The sequence below is a fragment of the Pteronotus mesoamericanus genome, unplaced genomic scaffold, assembly GCF_021234165.1.
Source record: "Pteronotus mesoamericanus isolate MK-2021 breed Mesoamerican mustached bat unplaced genomic scaffold, CSHL_Meso_final contig_22, whole genome shotgun sequence".
Classification (NCBI taxonomy): Eukaryota; Metazoa; Chordata; class Mammalia; order Chiroptera; family Mormoopidae; genus Pteronotus; species Pteronotus mesoamericanus.
Window position 1 is genome coordinate 3,988,509 of NW_026555090.1, and position 19,782 is coordinate 4,008,290.

The following is a 19,782-nucleotide window of genomic DNA, read 5'->3' on the forward strand; positions in this document are numbered from 1 at the left end:
CTTGCATGACTTACCCCTCCAACCTTTGGAATGTTTGACCAGGGAAAAAATAGCTTTTGTACTGGGCCAAACCAACACTGTATTTCAAACAATTGTTTGCAGGCTGGTGGGAAAGCAGGGCCCCTGACTGAAAACCAAAGACATCCCTTAGAATTAGCACCGCCACGTGCAGCTGAAGGATAACTGGGCTTATTTGCACCTTTGGAAATTCCTTCCTTCATTCATGTAATCCTTCCCCTTCTTTTTTCTCATAAAAACCCCTTGCCTTCACCCCTTAATCAAAAAACTATTTGGACTTGAAGGGGTTCAGAACAGGCCTCCCCAAGATGTGCCACTTTTGCATGTGAATTACTTTGAGCTAAAGGCAATCGAGACCCTGTCTTCTCAAGAGAAACTCTCACCTCTCCCTTAAAGAATTTAAACTTGTGTCCTTGCCCATAATAAACGTTATCACCAGGTATGAAGTTTTATGATGTATTTATAGGGCTGAGCAAACATCTGATTACTGAACATATGCTCTTATTGTTCCCCTGTGAGTGACACCCCGCCCCAGCCCCCCGGGTTCCAAGGTGCCCTACTTATCCTCAGTAAGAAGTACCATGTGGCTAATTTCCCTTTTCTGTCTCTGAACCTTTCATGTACGTGAGGTCTCAGACTCTCCCATGTATGCAGGGTTCCCATATATATGTATGTAATTAACTTTGTTTATTTTCCCTTGTTTATCTCATGTCTATTTGAATACTAGACCAGCTGGAAGAACCTAGAATGGTAGAGAAAATTTCCTTCCTCCTCCACAGGTTTCTGCTTGAATCAGTGTTTCCACTGTTCTTTTTTTTTTTTTTAATTTTTTTAAAGATTTTATTTATTTTAGACAGAAGGGAAGGGAGAGAGAAAGAGAAAGAGAAAAGCATCGGTGTGTGGTTGCCTCTCGCACACCCCGGGCTGGGGGCCTGGCCCGCAACTCAGGCACGTGCGCTGAACGGGAACTGAACCGGAGACACGTGGGTTCGCGGGCCGGAGCTCAGTCCACTGAGCCACACCGGCCAGGGCTATTCTTTTTGATCTCACAGAAACACTTGTTGCCTCTCAGTTTGGCCCTTTATTTTTTAGGTTAACAAAATCAACCAGTCAGTGTATTTTGTTCCAGCAGCTCAAGCAAAGTAAAAAACCATGTCTAGGAACTCCTTATTAAACGGGCAAAAGGGCAGCTTCCTGGCATAACCCCCCCCCCCTTTAGGAACCGGGGGTGGACGTGCAGCTGCGAGGGTTGTCTGAGTGGAGCTCCCTGGGGAAGGAGGCAGGTTCTTCGCTCGCCCTCCTGACCCACACCAAACGCCCACCTGAAGCCTGTCTCCTGGGATGTGCGAGAAGGTGCCATGGAAAAAGTCAGGTTCAGAAACATGTGTCTTGGTCCTGGCTATCTCGTGTCTAGTTCTAGGAGAAGGGAATGATTGCATGGCTGCCCTGTGACTGAAATCCTTACACTTGTATCTAAAAAAAAAAAAAAATGAAAACAAATTTCGGCTGTCCTCCCATGTAAGGCAATACAGGCCTTGGACAGCAGAGCTCAGGGATCCCTAGGCCTCCCCAGAGCGGCAGCCACAGGGCACGAATGACTCACACAAGAATGGAGTTTTGGACCCGACCCGAGGAGAGGCCCGAGCCTGTGGGGACTCATCCTGCGCGGCGTCCTGAGCGTGAGTAACCGCGCCGGCTGCCGGCACCGCCGCGGGCGGCTGTCCGGGCACCGCGCCTCCTCTGGGAGGCAGCAAACGGTGAAGTCCCGCGGCAGCCGCAGTCTGGGCGTGGCTCCCGGGCCGACGGGGGCCGGTCCTGCCGGGCTCGGAGCGAGGGCGGCCGAGGCGGCAGGGCCTTCCAGATGGCCGAGCTCGGCGTGATGGCTCCAGGGCCGCTGCCCGGGGTCCCCGCTCCCTCCGCGGTCGCTCTCAGCCCAGACTCTGGGTCAGCCAGCCCAGCAGAGGATGAGGACGGGGGCTCCCTGGAGAGCCCCCGGGGGGAGGCCGAGGGGCAGGGCGCCGGCTCCGGCGGCGACGGGGAGGAGGAGATCCTCTGTGACTTCTGCCTGGGGGCCGGCAGGGTGAGGGCGGTGAAGTCCTGCCTGACCTGCATGGTGAATTACTGCGAGGAGCACCTGCGGCCGCACCAGGAGAACACCAAGCTGCACAGCCACCAGCTGACGGAGCCGGTGAAGGACCGGGACCTGCGCACCTGCCCGGCCCACCGCAGCCCGCTGGTCGCCTTCTGCTGCCCCGACCGCCAGTGCGTCTGCCAGGAGTGCGGCCAGGGCGAGCACAAGGGCCACGCCTCGGTCTCCCTGGATGCTGCCCGGAGGGACAAGGAGGCGAGTGCTGGGGCCCCTGCGGGACAGGGAGGCGGGGAGGCGTGTGCGGGGCAGAGGCCGAGCCACCGCCTGCTCGTCTGTGCTCCTGGTTCACCTGAGGGGAACTTTACCCTAGGACTCGGCCCTTCGTCCAGCGTAAATATCCATTTCCTTGGGCTTGGAAGCCCGAAGTGGGTCACTGTCCCCATCTCGGCCCGACTCCCTGCGCTCTCTCTAGCTGTGTCTGTCCCTCCTCCTGGGGTAGTGTCCTGCTCGTATGCCCGTGCAGCGTTCGGTGACAGTGACGGCGGCGAGGCTGGGCCTGGGGCAGGGCAGGGGTGCGGCGCAGGGAAGCGATGCTTCCCTCCGCCTGGATCTGCCTGGCAGCTAATGAAGGGGAAACCTTGGCAGAAATTCAAGAGAAAAGAGTCACACCTTGCCCCTCATTTCTCTTCTTCCCTCTACCCCAAACAAGAGACTGGTAGGAAGTGGCCCCCTAGAGGTACCCGGGGTGAAATCCAAGAGCTTGAAAAGTACTAAGATTACATAGAGTTGGAAACCTACCTCCATGTACAATGTCAAGGACGGCTTGACTTGGGGAAAATAAAAGTTCTCTATCAGGTAGCGGTATCAGGAAGAGACTGGGGGAAAGAAAAAGAAAGAAACCACTATGCACATAGCCTGTGACATTATTCCATGAGATCAGGACATTGTGTCTAGAAAAACTAGCCCTCCAGCTGAGAACCCAAAGTTCCTGGGAATGGATTTAGCAGCTTTATATGCTTTATTTCTCATACTTGAACTTTCCTCGAGCACTTGTTTGTCGTCAGTGAGGAGGTGCAGGCGACTTCTGTCCCACATTCCTTAGGGTTACGCTCCTGGCAGGTCTCTGTTTGTGTTGCGCATGGGGCAGGCCCACCCTTGGCCCAGGCTTCCTGGGCAGCAAAGGAAGAGGCTCCTAGGAAGGGCACTTGGCTTGCCGGGGCCCTCCCCCCTGCTTGTCCTTGTGCACAGATGTTACCCCATGCTCGTGGGAATTAATTTGGAAAGCTGTGTAGTCCGGATGTCAGTGCGTCATTGTTTCCAACTCTGGAAGCCACTCGCTAACTGTTTTCAGGGTTTCCAGTGTCAGGGAATATCCCTCATTTCCTGGCTTTTGTAACTGTGAGGAGGCTCTGAGTAGCAGCTAGGCAGATCGAAGGGAAAAGCTCTGCATGAAGGAGAAGATTAGTCTTCCTTGAGCATTGCCATGTGCTAAACGCTTCCTGTGGGTTTTCTCATCCAGTCCCCAGGCCCCCCTGTGAGGTGGTGATCTTTTATCTCCATCGCATTTGCCCAAACTGAAACACAGGGGTCATGGAGAGAGGACCGAAGGCTTCGGGGAAGCCATCTGATGGAGGAACACAAGGGAAGGTCCCCAAGATCACAATGTTGGAACTTCACCTTTCTTTTTGCACTACAAACCTACCAAACGTATAGTAGAAATATTAAGGCAAAATGTATTGCTTTTCCCTTTGGGTATAATATCTGAATTTTATTATACTTAACTGGACAAGTGATGCATCTCCATGTTGGAAAACAATTTCCACCAAATATTGCAATAGATTATACCAGACAAAGGTCTCCCTCCCATCCTGGATCCCCCATCCCCCTCCGGGGAGGCGATCGCCGCTGTCTACACTTTCTCCTGTTTTCTCTAAGAAATGTTCTGTGCCTGTGGCAGCATGGACACAGTACGAATTTTAAACGTAGCGTAAACTGACGCATTACAGAGATTTAGGGTAATTGTGATTCCGAGCAGGAAGACCCGTGCACAGCGTGTATGGAGAGAACTGATAAGGTAAAATCAGAACACCTGGGTAAGTGTTCCAGGGACGTTTTTAGGGCTGAAAAGCAGTCATGGTTATAAATACAGGGCGGTAGCACCAGACCCCAGGTTTTTGGGGGTGGCCCCAAGCCACTCCCTCTGCTTTCTGATCTGCCTGAGTTCTTGCCCTTTCCACCCCGCGGCCTTGTTTTCAGCTCAGATATTAAGTGTCCTACGTAAGCGGCAGCCGCACTCTAGGTGGCTCTGCCAAACTTGAGGAGCCGGAAGGTTTCCTGCGAGGAGCCCAAGAAGACTAGCGCAGACGACGCAGGACCTGGACAAGGCTGCAGCTGCCACCAGGATCATTTTGAAAGTCTTGTTAGACATAATCAAGGCTCTAGAAGTCCAGTGTTCCCGTCTGCCGGCCCAGGCCTGCTGGCACCACTTGCCGAAGGTCACTTTGGATCGTGTTAAGGGCTAATGACTCAGGCAGGCATTTTGTGCGTAGAAAAGTGCAAATGGCAGGGTCAGCCATGAGGACACAAAGTGGCCAATATCCTGCAACAGGACCGCAGAGCAACTTATTTCCCAGTTAGCCAAGCGAGTCTTTTCTGAAACTCCCATGGTATCTAGCTATGTCAGGGGCAAGAACTCTGAGTTTTGGGCATTCTGGGTGTTCTTTGATTATTTTTTCTATTCCTTTCGACTCTTCCCAATGGGGACCTCAGCGTGTCTCTTTGCTCCACGCCAGCTTCCGAGACCCCTTCGCTTCTAAGGGCAGCTGGCCTTGACTCCTCTCGCCTCCTCTGAATCTTAGACCGGCTGCTCTATGGACATGTGCCCATGTGCATGTATGCGTTGTAAAACGGGCGCTCCTTCTGACTGCTTTCCTGTTTGTTCTGACCCATGAAATATACACGACTCTTTCTTGTTTTTCCTCACGTTTATCGAACATTAGGAAGTGCTTCCTGTGGGCTAAATGTGAGGCTACGTGGTCTGTTCTCAGGGAACTCCAATCAGGAAGCCAAGACACATTCCACAGCTCCCGGAACGGCAAAGGGCCGGGACAACACGCTGCCAGGGGTCCAAGGCGGGTGCGGCCGTGGGGAGGGGTGAGGTCAGGGCTGGGTTCGCGGAGGCAGGAGACTCGTTCGGGCCCTGTCTCAGATCTTGAAGCCCATTAGTGACAGGCCATGGCATTCAATGTCAGCACTGGTTCCAGAAATTTCAGAACTGAATGCTGCCCACAGAGTCTCCATGTAGAACAGGAGCCAAGTTTCTGGGAACCACAGGTATTTGTACATCTCCGGGGAGCAGTCAGCCAGCACTGGCCGCAGCCTGTCTGCTGGGGTCCGGAAGGTGGGTGATGCAAGGCCACTCAGGAAAAGAATTTCTTCTAGGAATTTTGAGGACGGCCTTGGACTCAGTGTTATGTAACTTGTTTTTTGTTAAACATGTCTTTTGAGATCAGAGAGGAAGTCTTATTTAACTGGACTGGCGTGTAGTAGGTTCTGACAAATTGAGAAAAGAAGTCAGATGTAAACAAAAGGCAAACATATGAAAGACCAACATCTTGTGGTTGGAAATACAAAGGAATTCATGCCATCTGGACTTTTCTTCTCTTTTCTCATGCCCTCTGCTCCTCCATGTCCATCTCCAACCTGGGTCCTGGCCACCGCGCTCTGGGCTGCCGCCTCTGCCCTGTAGACAGAAGAAAGAGCGATTCTGTTGCCAGTCCCGGTGGTCCTGCCCAGAGGAGGCGCCCACGGTTGGATAAAGATTGTGTGGCAGGCAATGGCAGAGACCTTCAGACCTCCAATCGGGAGGCGTTTGCACGTTCGGCATCCCCCGCTCCCGTCGGCAGGGCTCTTGTGCCCTTCAATGGGGGCTGCCCAGGCTCTTGGGCATCACTCTGCCGCTTGCCCCCGCGCCTGCGGTGTGCGGGCTGGCATCCTGGGAAACCCGGCAGCCAGAGCCGGAGCCGCCCTGTCATTTTCCGGGAGGAGGAATAACTGGAGAGACTGGTTTCCCACAGCGGCCCCACTGTCTGTGGTATGCGGGAGCGATTTCCTCTGGGGCGACTCCCTGTGGGATGACTCCCTCAGAGAGGCCTCCACTAGGTGCTTGGGAGCCGCCTTCTCCTTATATGGTGGTTTGCAGGCCGTGCAGAGAAGTCCCCCGCTGGAGGCTCTGTGGGTGTCCCCTGTGGCTCAGGATTAAGTGGGGGGCCGACTGAGTCAGCACATTGTCGCATCTATGCCCACGGCTGGGGTGCGCTCCTAGGGCCCCTTCCACCTTTAAACAGGCAGCTCATGTTTCCTTCCGCCTCCTCTGGAGCAGGTCACTGTGTAAGGCTTTGAGGTCAGGAGTCTGCAGTTGCCCTCAAATGGGCCAGACACCCCTCTCCTCCTGCCCCCCCCCCCGCCAACTCTGGGCACCAGGTCTCAGGTGTCAGGACTGGGAGGCCACTGGGGTTCCCTCAGCTCCAGTCCGTGCCCCAGAGCCTGCGCCAACGTTTACCTGCCATCTGCAGAGGGCCCTTGTGAGGCGAGTCCCCTGCCTGCCAAGGCTGCCCTCCCCCGGAGGCCTGGAAGGAGGGACACTTGTTTATAGCCTCTGAGTTCTATTAGGGAACAGTGACTCACAGCTACAAACACAGAACACAGACATAACCCATCAAAAGCCATTAGAGCTATTGTTTTTCTTTTTTGCTGTCTCATGCCCTTGTGGAAGGAGGAAAGTGACAGGGCCTCTGAGGTGTTCAAAGGCTTAAGTTTCCTGTCTTGGGACACCTTCTGGCCGAAGGTGCTTAGGGAGCCCCAGGGGGCGAGAGTGAAGGGGGCACCTCCGGGGGCTCGCTTCGCTGCCTCCCGGGGTGGACGGGAATGCACGGTGCGAAGCAGCCGTGCGGGAACAGGAGGAAGGACAGGGATGCAGTGACGGTGACGATGGCATCGCTGACATCGAGGCAGCACTCCAGTGCACCAGCGAAGTTCCTATTAACACGGTTACCCCTCAATCGGGCATTTAGTTCCCCCTGTTGCACAGGTGAAGGAAGGGAAGTCTGGGTGGAGAAAGTAAGTAGGTTTCTCCGAAGTCTCAGCAGCTAAGTAGAAAACCTGAGATCCCCCCTCGGCTCCAAGCCCACGCTCCTTGTCAGGATGATTCTGGGTCCGACGGCCTGGGCTCAACTCCCCTGCTGAATGTGTGTGACCTTGGACAGGTGCCTTGATTGTGTCACCTGCAGAACAGAGGTAATGACATCCACCTAACATGGGTGTGGTGAGGATGACGGGAGGTAGTCCACAGGAATGCTGAAAATGACGACAATCACAGCACAATATATGCGTGCCCCATATTTTAGCCAATTCATGCTGAGTTCAGCCCCAGGAGGTGCTGGCCCACAGGTGACCCTTTGCACCTCCCTTTAGGGTGCCCTTGGCTGCTTCTGAGAGCAGCTTCCCAGGTCAAGCTCCCCGCCCATGGAAGTAAGCGGAGCGTGCTGCTGCTCCTGCGGGCACGGGACTCCTTCCTGTCCAACGCTGTCCTTTCCTTCCCTTAGGCTGAGCTTCGCGGCACCCAGCTGGACCTGGAGCGGAAACTCAAGTTGAATGAAAACGCCATTGCCCGGCTCCAAGCCAACCACAAATCCGTTTTGGTAAGGCTGCTCTGTGTCACCTATCAGGTTTCAGTGCACCTGGGGCTGCCGTGGGCTTGGCGAGGCCCACCAGGGCTGTAGGACATGGGGCTGCAGGCCCAGCCTCCGTGCCCTTGGGCTACTTGGGGTGTCTCAGCAAACAAGAATTATAGGCACAGATACAGTCGGCTATACCACTGAGCGGCCTAACCTTGCTGGCAGGATTTGCTATGAAATTAATTTAGGGTTCAAAACTGGCAAATGGGTTACTGTTTCATAATAGAGAGTAGAAACAAGACTAGTCCTGCAATAACAGCATTCTTATTTTTACAGTTGTGTATGCTTTCTTAGCCAGGAGAAGGGCTGTGGGGGTTAAGACAGAGCTCCAGGAATTATACGTAATCTTGGGTTCTCCATCTGCATGCAGGTGCCACCAGTGGTATGTCCTGGCAGCCAGGAGGGGGAGTTGAGGACGGCTGGGTCAGTGGATGATAATGCTAAGGTCAGAGGTGTGCCAGGCCACTTAGTTTTTGTCTCTCCGATTTTATGATCATTTTCTATATCAACTCTAAGTAGACCCCAACAGTCCCACAAATGCTCCTCATTAGCGGCAAACCAATAACCAGCACTCAGCAGAGAATGCCATACACCTCCCCGTGGCAGTGAATCAGCGGCATCATTCTTCGCATATCAGGAATGATTCTATCCCATCCATCTGTCCATCCATCCACCCATCCACCCATCCACCCACTTACCTGAATGTAACCCATGTATTCATTTCAACTTAAAAATGTCCTCTTCCTTAGTGTTTACAACTAACTAGCTACTGAAGGATAAACATATCTTTCTTACTCACATAATGAAAATAAGAAAAACAATTCCCATTTAAAGCCTTATAAACCTTCAGAGATTGTTGATTTCCAGGCTCAGCGTAACGTGGAAACCATGCAGAGCACCTTGCCCTTCCCAGCTCTTTCAGTCGCAGACACTTGGCTCCTTCTGCAGCTCTTTCCATGATTGCATGGGGACTGCGGGAGGGGGTCATCACACTGCCACCGCGTACAGGGACAAGAAGACGGAGAGCGGTGAGGGGAGTTGTCTGGGAGCCTGGGGTTGCTGTGCCCTCGGCCTGAGAACAACTCAGCGCGTTGGCAGACATGTGCACCATCCTCTTTCAACCATTATGTGTGGTGCTGGGATATGGTTGGGGCCGCACCTTCCCATAGAATCTATTTGTTATCATGTGGGCAGCAAATGATACCCTTCCTACATTCCATTTACATGCAAGGAAGGAAGAAGTATTTCTCCCTGGGAAGGCTGGGGAATGAGAGGCCCCAGGTAGCTGCCGAAGAGTGAATTTACCAGCATCGCCTGAGGCTGCCTGTCTACCCCGTTTCCTCAGAAGGGCCTCAGTCAGGGAGGGGGATGGGGACCCTGAAGTTCATCGGTAGCCTCTGAGCTTCATGGTGTCATGCTTCTCTGAGGAACCTACATGTCATCATTTCAGGGCGTAAACGAATTCCGCTCCTTTCCCACAACACCCAGGGCCAACCCCACATTGTCTTACAACCCACATTGTCTTACAAAGTGTCAGCAAAGCTTCCAGGACAGCAGACCTCCTACCCCCGGGACTGACGGTTATGGACTCTCTTTCTGAAGACTGAATCAGAAACCAGCCACAAGTAGTTAAAGACTCACTCAGCTTGTTAGTACCAATAGAAATTTCTTCTTCTGTTATTCATGTAATAATTCCTTTCCTTTCCTCATATAAAAAGCTTGCCCTCACCCTGTACTTGGGACACTATTTGGGTTTCTGCCCAAATCTGTGCTCTCTGAGCTGCAATTCTTTTATATTATAAATAAATGTTTGTTAAAGATAGGGAATATATTAAATGAAGTCACTTTCAACAAGCTGCTAAAATTATTAACATTTTGAAGGCTGAGGTGTGAGGGAAGACTCTATTCTTGTCCAAAGTATCCTGGGAACTTAAACTTTTTGAACTTTGTCCTGTGTCGATGCCTGGGTACACATGTGGACGCACACCAGACCTGCCGATAACCCTCTGATCACCCCCGAAAACTCAGACATCCAGGCCACCTGGCATGCACGTGACATCCGTTCCCCAGACCACCGGCTGCGCCCAGACCTCCCGGCACCCGTCCTCTAGACCCCCAGGCATTCACCATCCAGACCAACTAATTTCTGACAGATAACCTTTCTGAACTAAGAGCGCCCCACCCTGCAGCCAGCCTCCTATTCTAGAACTCAGAGTCCAAAAATGCATTATTTTTATTATATTTCAAGAACTCTTAACTATAGTAAAAAAGAACTTTTTATGATAAGAACCATCAGCACCGGTACTTAAGAACTACCAAAGAGAAGAGGAAATCACTTAAAACTTGGGTTGATACTGTAAATATGATCCTGGCTGAAGGCGTTTATAACGGACATTCACCCTGTGAAAGGACAGAGTCCCACGTGCACAAGTGCCACCGTGCGAATGCTTAATGTTTAGCACATTGAGCCGTTCCATGTCGTATATGACTGGAGCGCCCCATTCTGCCCGGGTGTGCGCATCTTGCAGTGTGTGGGTGCCGTGGCCAACACACCCCCTAAATCTTTCGTGCCTGGTAGGACTCCAGACACTTGCCGGTGCTTTCGGCTCCGAGGGCCTCAGCAGACAGTTCAACCGGACAAAATGAAATGCTAAGGAAGCTCCTTTATGTGATGCATTGGTATAAGGAAGCCAAGTTATTAATTTACCACAAAAAAGATAAGTATCAAGCACACTGAATGCTTGATTGGCCCTGGCAGAAAAGCTGATAGGAGAACTGTGACTAGCAGCCCAGCTCTCAGAGCTGGGAGGGGCCTCAGACGCACACGATCCACGCTCTCATCTAGGGGATGGGGGACTAAGTACCAGGTGGGTAAATAAGGACTCACATGCTAGGGAGTCCATCTTTCTTTCCAGGAACCCAGGATTCAGATGAGAATAAAACCTTCCTTTTACAGTAGAAAACTGCTCCTTAATTTACAGGTTTACATCAGTTTGTATTTCTGTGTGCTGAGTTTTGATAAAGTTGGACGCCTTGCTAACAGGTTCTTTGCTGTGCCCTCACCCCCGTCCCTGGCCCGCCAGGTGTCTGTGTCAGAGGTGAAGATGGTGGCGGAGGAGCAGTTTGGGGAACTCCTTGCTGCCGTGAGGAAGGCCCAGGCTGACGTGATGCTCTTCCTGGAGGAGAAGGAGCAGGCCGCTCTGAGCCAGGCCAATGGCATCAAGGCGCACCTGGAGCACAGGAGCGCGGAGATGGAGAAGAGCCAGCAGGAGCTGGGGAGGATCGCTGCCATCAGCAACACTGTCCTGTTCCTGGAGGTACCGTCGGGGCGGGGCGGGGCGGGGCGGGGGTGCCCGCGAAGCTAAGGCCAGGGAACTGGTGGGCAGGTGTGGGAGTGGAACTGCTTTTTGATGAATGGGGTGCACAGGGAGATGCGGGGACGCGGGAGCAGGTGCTGATTCCGCCGAGGGCAGCCATGCCCGAAGGGGAGGGAAGGCTCCCCTGAGCCAGCGGCAAGCTGGAACCAGGGCAGGGCAGGGCAGGGCAGATGAGTAATGCTCAAATAGGAGTGTGTTCTGGGAAAGGTTTGAGAGAGTGCAACGGATTGGAGGGACTGACTGGGTGCTTCCCCAGGTGGCGCGCTATGGGGCTGGCCAGGCCAGCCAGCTGTCTGGCTGTGGGGGAAGTTCGCTCTTCACCAGGAAGCCACAGAAGCCAGGGGAGGACTTCCGCTGGGGGAGGGGTGAGCTCAGATCGGTGTGCTTTTGGAACCACTCTGGCAGTGGGCAGGAGGCTGGCCAGCAGGGTGGGGTTGGAGGCCTGTCCCATGCGTGGGGCTGAAAGAGGAAGGCCCGGCAGAGCAGATGGGACTTCTCACTGCAAGGTACCACGAAGCACCAAGGCACATGCTATTAGGGCTGGACTGGAGCACGTGTACCCTTGCAGGGAAGGACCCTGGCTTGGGCACACATGCTGCCGTCTTGGATCTGTCCCTAAATAGCTATGTAGTTTTTAGCAAGTCTTGAAACTTCTCTGGGTCCTAAATGCCTCATTTATCAAATAGGTCAGAGTAAGTAATCTGTTCCTACAGATCTAATATTCCTAATTTTAGTTTTTTTAAGATTTTGTTTATTTATTTTTAGAGAGGGGAAGAGAGGAAGGAAGAGAGGGAGAGAGACATCAATGTGTGGTTGCATTTCATATGCCCCCTGCTGGCCTGCAACCCAGGCACGTGCCCTACACTAGGAATCGAACCAGCGACACCTTGGTTTGCAGGCCGGCGCTCAACCCATGGAGCCACACCAGCTAGGGCTCTTGATTGCATTTTTGAAAAAAAAAATTCCTTCTAGTTACAACAGACATAAATGTATATTGTGGGAAAAAACAGAAGAATATGAAGGAAAATAATCACCCATCCTCCAACCCCTGAGACAATGATAGTTGTAATGAGTGAGAGAAAGAGAAGCAAAGACAAAAATACCGATGGGATGTCTTTCTGCCAGTTCCTTGCTTTTCAATATCAAAATGTGAAGAAAATATGAATAAAAATTGTCTTTCCTTGTCATGAGTTCCCCTGGAGAATATAAATAATTTTTCTTTATTTTCATTTTCCTTGTATAACTTTAACATAAAAGCTTTAATATGCACCAAATCTATTTTAGTGTAAGTTAACATTTATTTTGGTTAAAGATAACGTCTTCTCCCCCTAATAGCCAGTTGAAATGACAACATATATTGGGTAACCTATCCCTTCCCCCGCTGATTTAAAATGCTACTTTTATCACATGTAGTATAAAATCTATATGGGGTTTTAAAATGTTTATCTGTCTCTCTCTCTATTGACAATCTATTTTGGACTTTTTCTTCCCCTCCGCTCATCTCTCTCACCTCACCATCTTGGTACAACTGCTTCTATCACTGAGTTTCACGCTGTATCCAGTCTGCTTTTCAGTGCTTCAGTTGCATTTGAATTTTGATAATAATGAGTTACGTCTGAAAGCAACCCTTCCTGGTCATCACATTGTTTTGAAGCATAACTGGCTCACTGTGATTATCTATGTAGAAACACACTTCAAACTCTAAATCATAGTATGAGAATCAGAATCATGTATTAGACTGAACTGACAAGGAAAAGGCAGCAAGCGTTCCTGTCTGAGGACTTGTGTTTAAATTATTTAAAAAAAAAATCCTGAGGGTATGCATAACAGGAATGTTACCTTCATTTGGGCTCCTGGCACAAAATATATTTTTGGTTTTTTGGTTTCCAGTCTGGGCCGTGTATTGGAGCTGTTCATGGGCACCTAGTATCGCTTGATTTTCAAAAACCCACTTTCCTAATTTAAAAAATAAATGCTTTTGATGTTGTTAGACCCTGCGCTGGGCACATGACATATTTTCTTTGGGAAGTGCACATTACCACCAACCCATTTTGCAGCTGCAGAGAGTGAGTAGGAGGCAGCCCAGTTTAAGGAGAGACGGAAACCAGGGCGGGTGATGCCATGTTCCCTCCCCTCAGGAGTACTGCAAGTTTAAGAACACCGAGGACAGCGCCTTCCCTAGTGTTTACATCGGACTCCAGGACAAGCTCTCAGGCATCCGCAAGGTCATCACCGACTCCACTGTGCACTTAGTGCAGTTGCTGCACAACTACAAGAAGAAGCTGGAGGAGTTCGCAAGGGAAGGTGAGAAGCCTTCTGTGGGCTGTGCTACGTGTGCCTCTCGAGTAGTCGACGGGGAAGGTGAGAGAGAGCCAGGGGAGGATGGCGAAATCAAGGGCACATCTCATTTGCAGAGCCACCCTCTGGCTGGGCTACATTACTAACGGACACATCTTGATTTCATTTTACAATTGAGACCCGGATAGGGGGAGTTAGTCCAACTGGCTGGCATTTCTATGTTCAGCTTCTCAGATTGTTAATGTGTATACTTTTAAGTGAAATCCAAGTCAGTCTGGGATTTTTTCAGCCTATTTTACTTTATCCGTGAGAGAAATGTGGTCCAGCGAGCATGGTTCTCTGAGATGTGCCTGGGTTCCAGCCCCACCTCCCTACAGGACACCCGGGGAAGAGTGGCTGGGAAGATCTGCTTCTTACACTCCCCTGACCACCGGGACAGGTGCATATTCACCACTTTCTGATTTTCTAGAGGAGTATGACATCAGAACTCAAGTGTCAGCTGTTGTTCAGCGCAAGTATTGGACCTCAAAACCTGAGCCCAGCACCAGGCAACAGTTCCTCCAATGTAAGTTGTGAACAGCTCTCTCTTCCTTAGTTATTGATGTTGGTATAACGCTTTGCTGAAGCAAGAAAACGATCTCTCACATAGGGTTCAGGATCTTGCAATCTTGGTCTATCTCTACATGGCACATTTTTTAAACATTTAATTACAATATTTTTTAACTTTTCATTTGAAACAATTTCAAACTTACAAAAACATTGCAGAAATGGGACAAAGAACCTGTATACACTTTTCACCCATCTTCTCCAAATGTTAACACTTTACATAATTGCAGTGCATCGAGCAAAACCAGGAAATAAATGTTGTTGCTATAGTGCTATTAACTAATCTACAAAATTTCACCAAGTGTTCCAACCAATGTCCTTTTTTTGGCCTAAGGTCCGTTCCAGGGTCACAGATGCTGCCCTACTCTCCCCCAGTCTGGATCTAGTCCCTCAGTCCTTGTTTGTCTTCCATGACCTTGGCACTTTTGTAGAGCCTGGCCACTTACCAAGTGGTTCCCTGTTAAGTGTGGCATGGCCAGAATGGCATAGCCCTTTGTGCTCTCATTATGTGGTATCGAGCTGGTCTGTTAACATTATTAAAAACACTGTTTTTTCAATCAATACTTCATTATGGTTAACAAGCCGGGGCAGTTGCACCTGCTAGTAGAGGAAGGCCTGCATCTGTGCATTCAAGGCTCATTTCTTAAGGCATTTGGCTAATTCATCTTTTTGGAACATGCATTGAATGCTCTTCTAATTGTTCCTTGAGTGACCACTGGCTGATGGGCCCCGGGACCCCCTTTCCTCTGGTTATTCCACGCAGCCTCAGGTTCTGAGGCCAATCTGCTCTTCCTGCCACAGCCCCACTTTCCCAGGACCCCTTCGTTTCCACAGTTTCCAGTATTTATTCTTCTAGTCTTCCTGACGGAAGAACATCTATGTTTCACAAACAGAGGTAGTTAGTACAAGAAGCCAAACACCCTTCATTCTGAACATTCAAATAAAAGTGACATGATATCTTATTATAATCTATTTTCTTTTGCATGACATATCCTTTTGTACATCCAGTATTCACTTTTTCTCTTTGAGCATTGTTATGAACCTTTAACCTTTTATAGACTCAGGTTGTTTCCCTTTGCAAAGTTCTGGGGCCCAAATTGCCAACCCGACCAGTTGGAGCCGCTTGTACACTGGGCCTCTTTCTCCTTTAAACATTGACATTCTGCCCTTGACATTCCTAAAAGTATCATTGCTTGCTGGAACAAACAGAAAGTTCCAGGCCCATTCTGGTTTTCTTGTCCCAAAACATGGAGTCACCTGCCATCCTGGCAGTCCGGGGTCCCCTTGGATGAGGTTGTTCTTGCTCAATACCTGACGCTAAGGATGCCTCAGGGCTGGTGGTGGGTGCGGTGCTGCTGCGGACGCTGCTGGGGCCACTTTGAGACGCAGCTGCAGGCCGTCTGCCTTCGGCGGTCCTCCGTTTACACTCATTTCTGCCTCTAACTTCTTGGACTGCTGTGCCCTTCTTTTCTTCCAGGATGGGGTCTCATTGACTACTAAGACTTTCTCTTATACCAAAGGAATTTGGAAAGCTCCAGGTTGAACTAAGTTAATTTTTTTAAATTAGTGGATTTTTAAAAAAACTTTAATATGCTAATTCATCTAGCAAGGATATACGGTGCATCTTCCCTGAGCTGGAAACCCAGGATAGAGTCCCACATAAAATGTGCATCTTACAAATAAGGAGGAGGACAAACATGAAACACACACACAAATAGCTTATTACACATCACAATGAGCACATGGAGTTTAAAAAGCCAAGGGGTCTGAGAGTCAGCGATGGGAGTGACCCGGATCAGGGAGCCGCTCTGAGGACATGGGCTCTCAGCCGCGGCCTGAAAGGACCAGTAGGACTCACCCCGACTCAGGCTGGAGTGAGTCGCAGGGGGGATGGTCTGGGCCAAAGCCCTTCCGTGGGTTCAGTGTTGGGCAGGTCTGAGGTCGTGGTGCTGGAGGGTGGCGATCCAAGGGGAGAGGGCAGGAGACAAGGCTGGCGACGCAGGGCGAGGGGCCACTGCTTCATCCTAGGAGCAAAGGACACCACCAAAGAGCTGTAAGCTGGGAGACGTGATCCGCCTTCACCTACACCCTAAAATGAGCACCGGGGGCTCTACCATGGGGAAGGTATGAAAGGGGAGCAGGGGAGAGCAGTATGACCAGTGTGCAGCCTGTTGCCCCAGTCTGGGCGGGATTTGAGGAGCCTCAGGTGGGAGGTGAAGCCGTGCACTGGTGAGAAGTGCATGGGACCTAAGGGCTCGCTGCCGCCTGTGTGTGTGAGGAGGGACAAGGCAGGGGGGAGGATGAGGGCAAAAGAAATGTCAAACGTGGCTTCAGTGAGATTTGAGCAGCTGGGTGCATGGAGGTGCGACCTCCATTTTCTGGGACGTGGAGGAGAAGATGTGTGGGGATTATTTCAGAGTTCCCCTGGCTAAAAATTGGTCAATTTTGTTTAAATGGATCAAATGTGAGCACAGGAGTGCCTGTTCCTCCCAACGCTTGCCAGTCCTGGGCAGAACAGTGCCTGATTTTCAGCACATATTTGCTGAATGAATGAAACAGTGAATTCATAGATTTTATTTCTTGATTCAGTTGAGCAAATAATACAGGAAATATCAAACAATTTAAGCTTCAGGAAGAAAGGAAGTGAAATGACTTATTAAAAGAGGGGGTGGGGATTGGGACAACTGTAGTAGAATAACAATAAAATATTTAATTAAAAGAGGGCCTGGGACAACTTGCAGCATGTGTGTGGGTGGTTTCCCCAACCAGCAGCCCTCCACGGCACCAGCTGGGTGTCCTAACCCAATTCTGCCCCTGTCCACAGGTTAAGGCCTCAGTTCCAGGAGACTGCCCCGCACTTGAGACACCAGTCACAAGGAATAGGTCCCCAGGTTCACCACAACTTCTGTCCAACCCGGCTACAAATTGGGGTCTCAAGACCCCGTCCTCGGTTGCATTAGCTTGTTACAACAGCTCACGGAACGCACAGATGCAATTACTCATGCTTACCTGTTCATTAAAGGCGATGATAAAGAACATAGGTGAACAGCCAGATGTAGGGATACATGGGATGAGGTCTGGGACGGTCTTGAACTCTGGAAATTCTGACCCGTGGAGTTAGGGTACGTCACTTCCCAGGGTGGATGTGTTTACCCACCTGGAAGCTCTTTGAACCCCTCACTAATGGGATTTTTTAATGGAGCTTCCTCATGCAAGCATGACCATTTATTAACTCCATTTCCCACTCCCCTCTCTGGAGAAGAGTGTGTGTGTGTGTGTGTGTGTGTGTGTGTGTGTAGGGGGCGTCAGTGCTGAAAACCCCAAGCTTCCAATCAGGGCTCGGCCTTTGTGGTGACCAGCCCATCCGAGAGCCCACCCATTCTCTCCTCATTAGAACAAAAGACCTTTCTATTACCCAGGAAATTACAAGGGTTTTAGGAGTCCTGTGTCAGGAACTGGGAACTAGGGTCAAAGACCATATATTATGAGAACAAAAGATACTCCGTGTTCTTATCACTTAGGAAATTACTAGGTTTTCAGGAGCTCTGTGCCATGTAGGGGTGGGGGGCAGGGACCAAATATGTACTTCTCGTTATATGTCACAATATCACATTTGTGTTTGCTGTCTTCTGGTTTTCTTTTCATCTGCCTGGGAAAATAGAGAACAGAGAGATGGATGCTTTCTCATACTTTGGAGGCTGGTCAGGTTTGAAGTGTCCTGTCGGTTTCTGACCTACTCTCCCTGACTTGCATATCTCCTCAGATGCGTGTGACATCGTGTTTGACCCTGACACGGCACACAGGTATCTCCGGCTACAGGAGGACAATCGCAAAGTCACCAACACTACGCCCTGGGAGCATCCCTACCCGGACCTCCCCAGCAGGTTCCTGCACTGGCGGCAGGTGCTGTCCCAACAGAGCCTGTACCTGCACAGGTACTACTTCGAGGTAGAGATCTTGGGGGCAGGCACCTATGTTGGCCTGACATGCAAAGGCATCGACCGGAAAGGGCAGGAGCGCAACAGCTGCATTTCTGGAAACAACTTCTCCTGGAGCCTCCACTGGAACGGGAAGGAGTTTGCGGCCTGGCACAGTGACACGGAGACCCCGCTCAAAGCCAGCCCCTTCCGGAGGCTGGGCGTCTACGTCAACTTCCCGGGAGGGATCCTCTCCTTCTACGGTGTGGAGCCAGACGCCATGACTCTGATTCACACGTTTGACTGTAAGTTTTCGGAGCCAGTCTACGCGGCCTTCTGGCTTTCCAAGAAGGAAGACACCGTGCGGATTGTGGACCTGGGAGAGGAGCCCGAGAAGCCAGCGCCGACCTCAGGGACGGCTGCTCCGTAGACTCTGGGATCCACATTCCATCTTGCGCTAACGCAAGCGGCAACTTGCCTTCTGAGAGCGACCTGGGGGCAGAAATCTCTGCCAGGGGTCACTGGCTTTAGAAATCCCGGAATCTGCGGATGAGGAGGCGCGCCTCTGGCTTCGCCCTTTTGCTCCTTGCCGTGCTGTTCCCAGTGTTTGAAGTCACCTTCAGATGAAAGGTCCCCTTGAGTGATACTTGAGTCTTCCATTTTTGAGTGGTATTCTCCTGTCTGCTCTGGTGAACGACATATTGGGCTCAGAATTGCGAACCAGGAATCTTCAGAGAGATCGAAAAGATCACAGAGTAATCATAATAAATTGCCAGCTTTCTGATGCATGTCCTATGTCCCAGACACTCTTTTGAATGCTTCCTTTGAATCAACACCCCAACCCTCACCCAGTCCCATGAGTAGGTGTTCATTTCAGCCCCAGTTTGCAGATGGGGAAGGTGCCCTGGGGGGACAGTTAACTTGTTCAAGGTCACTGGAGTCACATGGTGAGTAAGTGGCAGAGCTGGGTTTCAAACTTGGAGGGCTGACCTTGAACTTCTCACCACGATAACATGCTGCCTTCTTCATTAGTTCATAGGTGTTGCATGTAAGGGAATAGACTACGTGTTGAACTATTCACATGGAAATAGAGCATCCTGCACCGCCTGCAAATCTCTCTGCGGGCCCCACGTCTGACGGGGCTATGCAGCTGTGCAGCAGCAGAACATCCACGCCTCCGTTTGGGGATAGCAAGGATTGCAAGAAAGGTGTTAGTGCAGTCCAAGTCTTAGTCCTCGTGACCTCTGGGGAGGGCCTCCTGCCTCTCTCCTGAAGTCACCTGGAGTGTGTGGACTTGTCTGATTTCTTGTTCAAAGGCCAGTTCTTCGAGCATGGGAGGGCGGTTCTCACAACACATCCTCCCAGGAAGCTTTTCCACATGGTATTTCCCACTTTCCTTGTTTTCACGCTTTATTTCCCACTTTCCAAATCTTTCACCCTCCTGGTCATTGCATCCTCCTTTCCACAGGTGTGCTCCATAACACTTACGGTGAATAGTCATCAAGCCTTTAGGCAAATGACAAATTAATTGTCTTTGAGTGACTTTCTGAGAACATAGCCTGAAGCCCCTGTGGGAAATACAGCCTCTGGTTTTGTGTCAAGGCAAATCTGTTTACCAAGCTGCTCTTCCCCTGGTAAAGGGGTGCGTGAGAACCAGAGAGCACAGATGTGATACTGTGATTTATAATAAGGAATACCTACTTGGCTCCTGCCCCCCAGGTTCCTGGCACAGGGCTCCTGAA

The 19,782-nt window shown here is 50.8% G+C and overlaps 1 protein-coding gene across 1 annotated transcript; it reads left to right on the forward strand.

Annotated features, from left to right (window-relative positions):
* Positions 1–1,811: 1,811 nt before the first annotated feature.
* On the forward strand, positions 1,812–18,822 carry TRIM16 (tripartite motif containing 16). Its single transcript, XM_054571209.1, has 6 exons — positions 1,812–2,362; positions 7,711–7,806; positions 10,926–11,159; positions 13,358–13,523; positions 13,987–14,082; positions 17,887–18,822. Exons 1-6 carry the CDS (start codon positions 1,880–1,882, stop codon positions 18,468–18,470), a joined length of 1,659 nt encoding a protein of 552 aa, XP_054427184.1. The 5' UTR covers positions 1,812–1,879; the 3' UTR covers positions 18,471–18,822.
* The last annotated feature ends 960 nt before the right edge of the window (positions 18,823–19,782 follow it).

What these genes read in the sequence shown, in the direction of transcription:
- TRIM16 (XM_054571209.1), top strand. Translation starts at nt 1,880, where the DNA reads ATGGCCGAGCTCGGCGTGATGGCTCCAGGGCCGCTGCCCGGGGTCCCC. An exon ending in CTGCCCGGAGGGACAAGGAG is followed by an intron (nt 2,363 to 7,710) that starts GCGAGTGCTGGG and finishes TCCTTCCCTTAG; the next exon opens with GCTGAGCTTCGCGGCACCCA. An exon ending in GGAGGAGTTCGCAAGGGAAG is followed by an intron (nt 13,524 to 13,986) that starts GTGAGAAGCCTT and finishes CTGATTTTCTAG; the next exon opens with AGGAGTATGACATCAGAACT.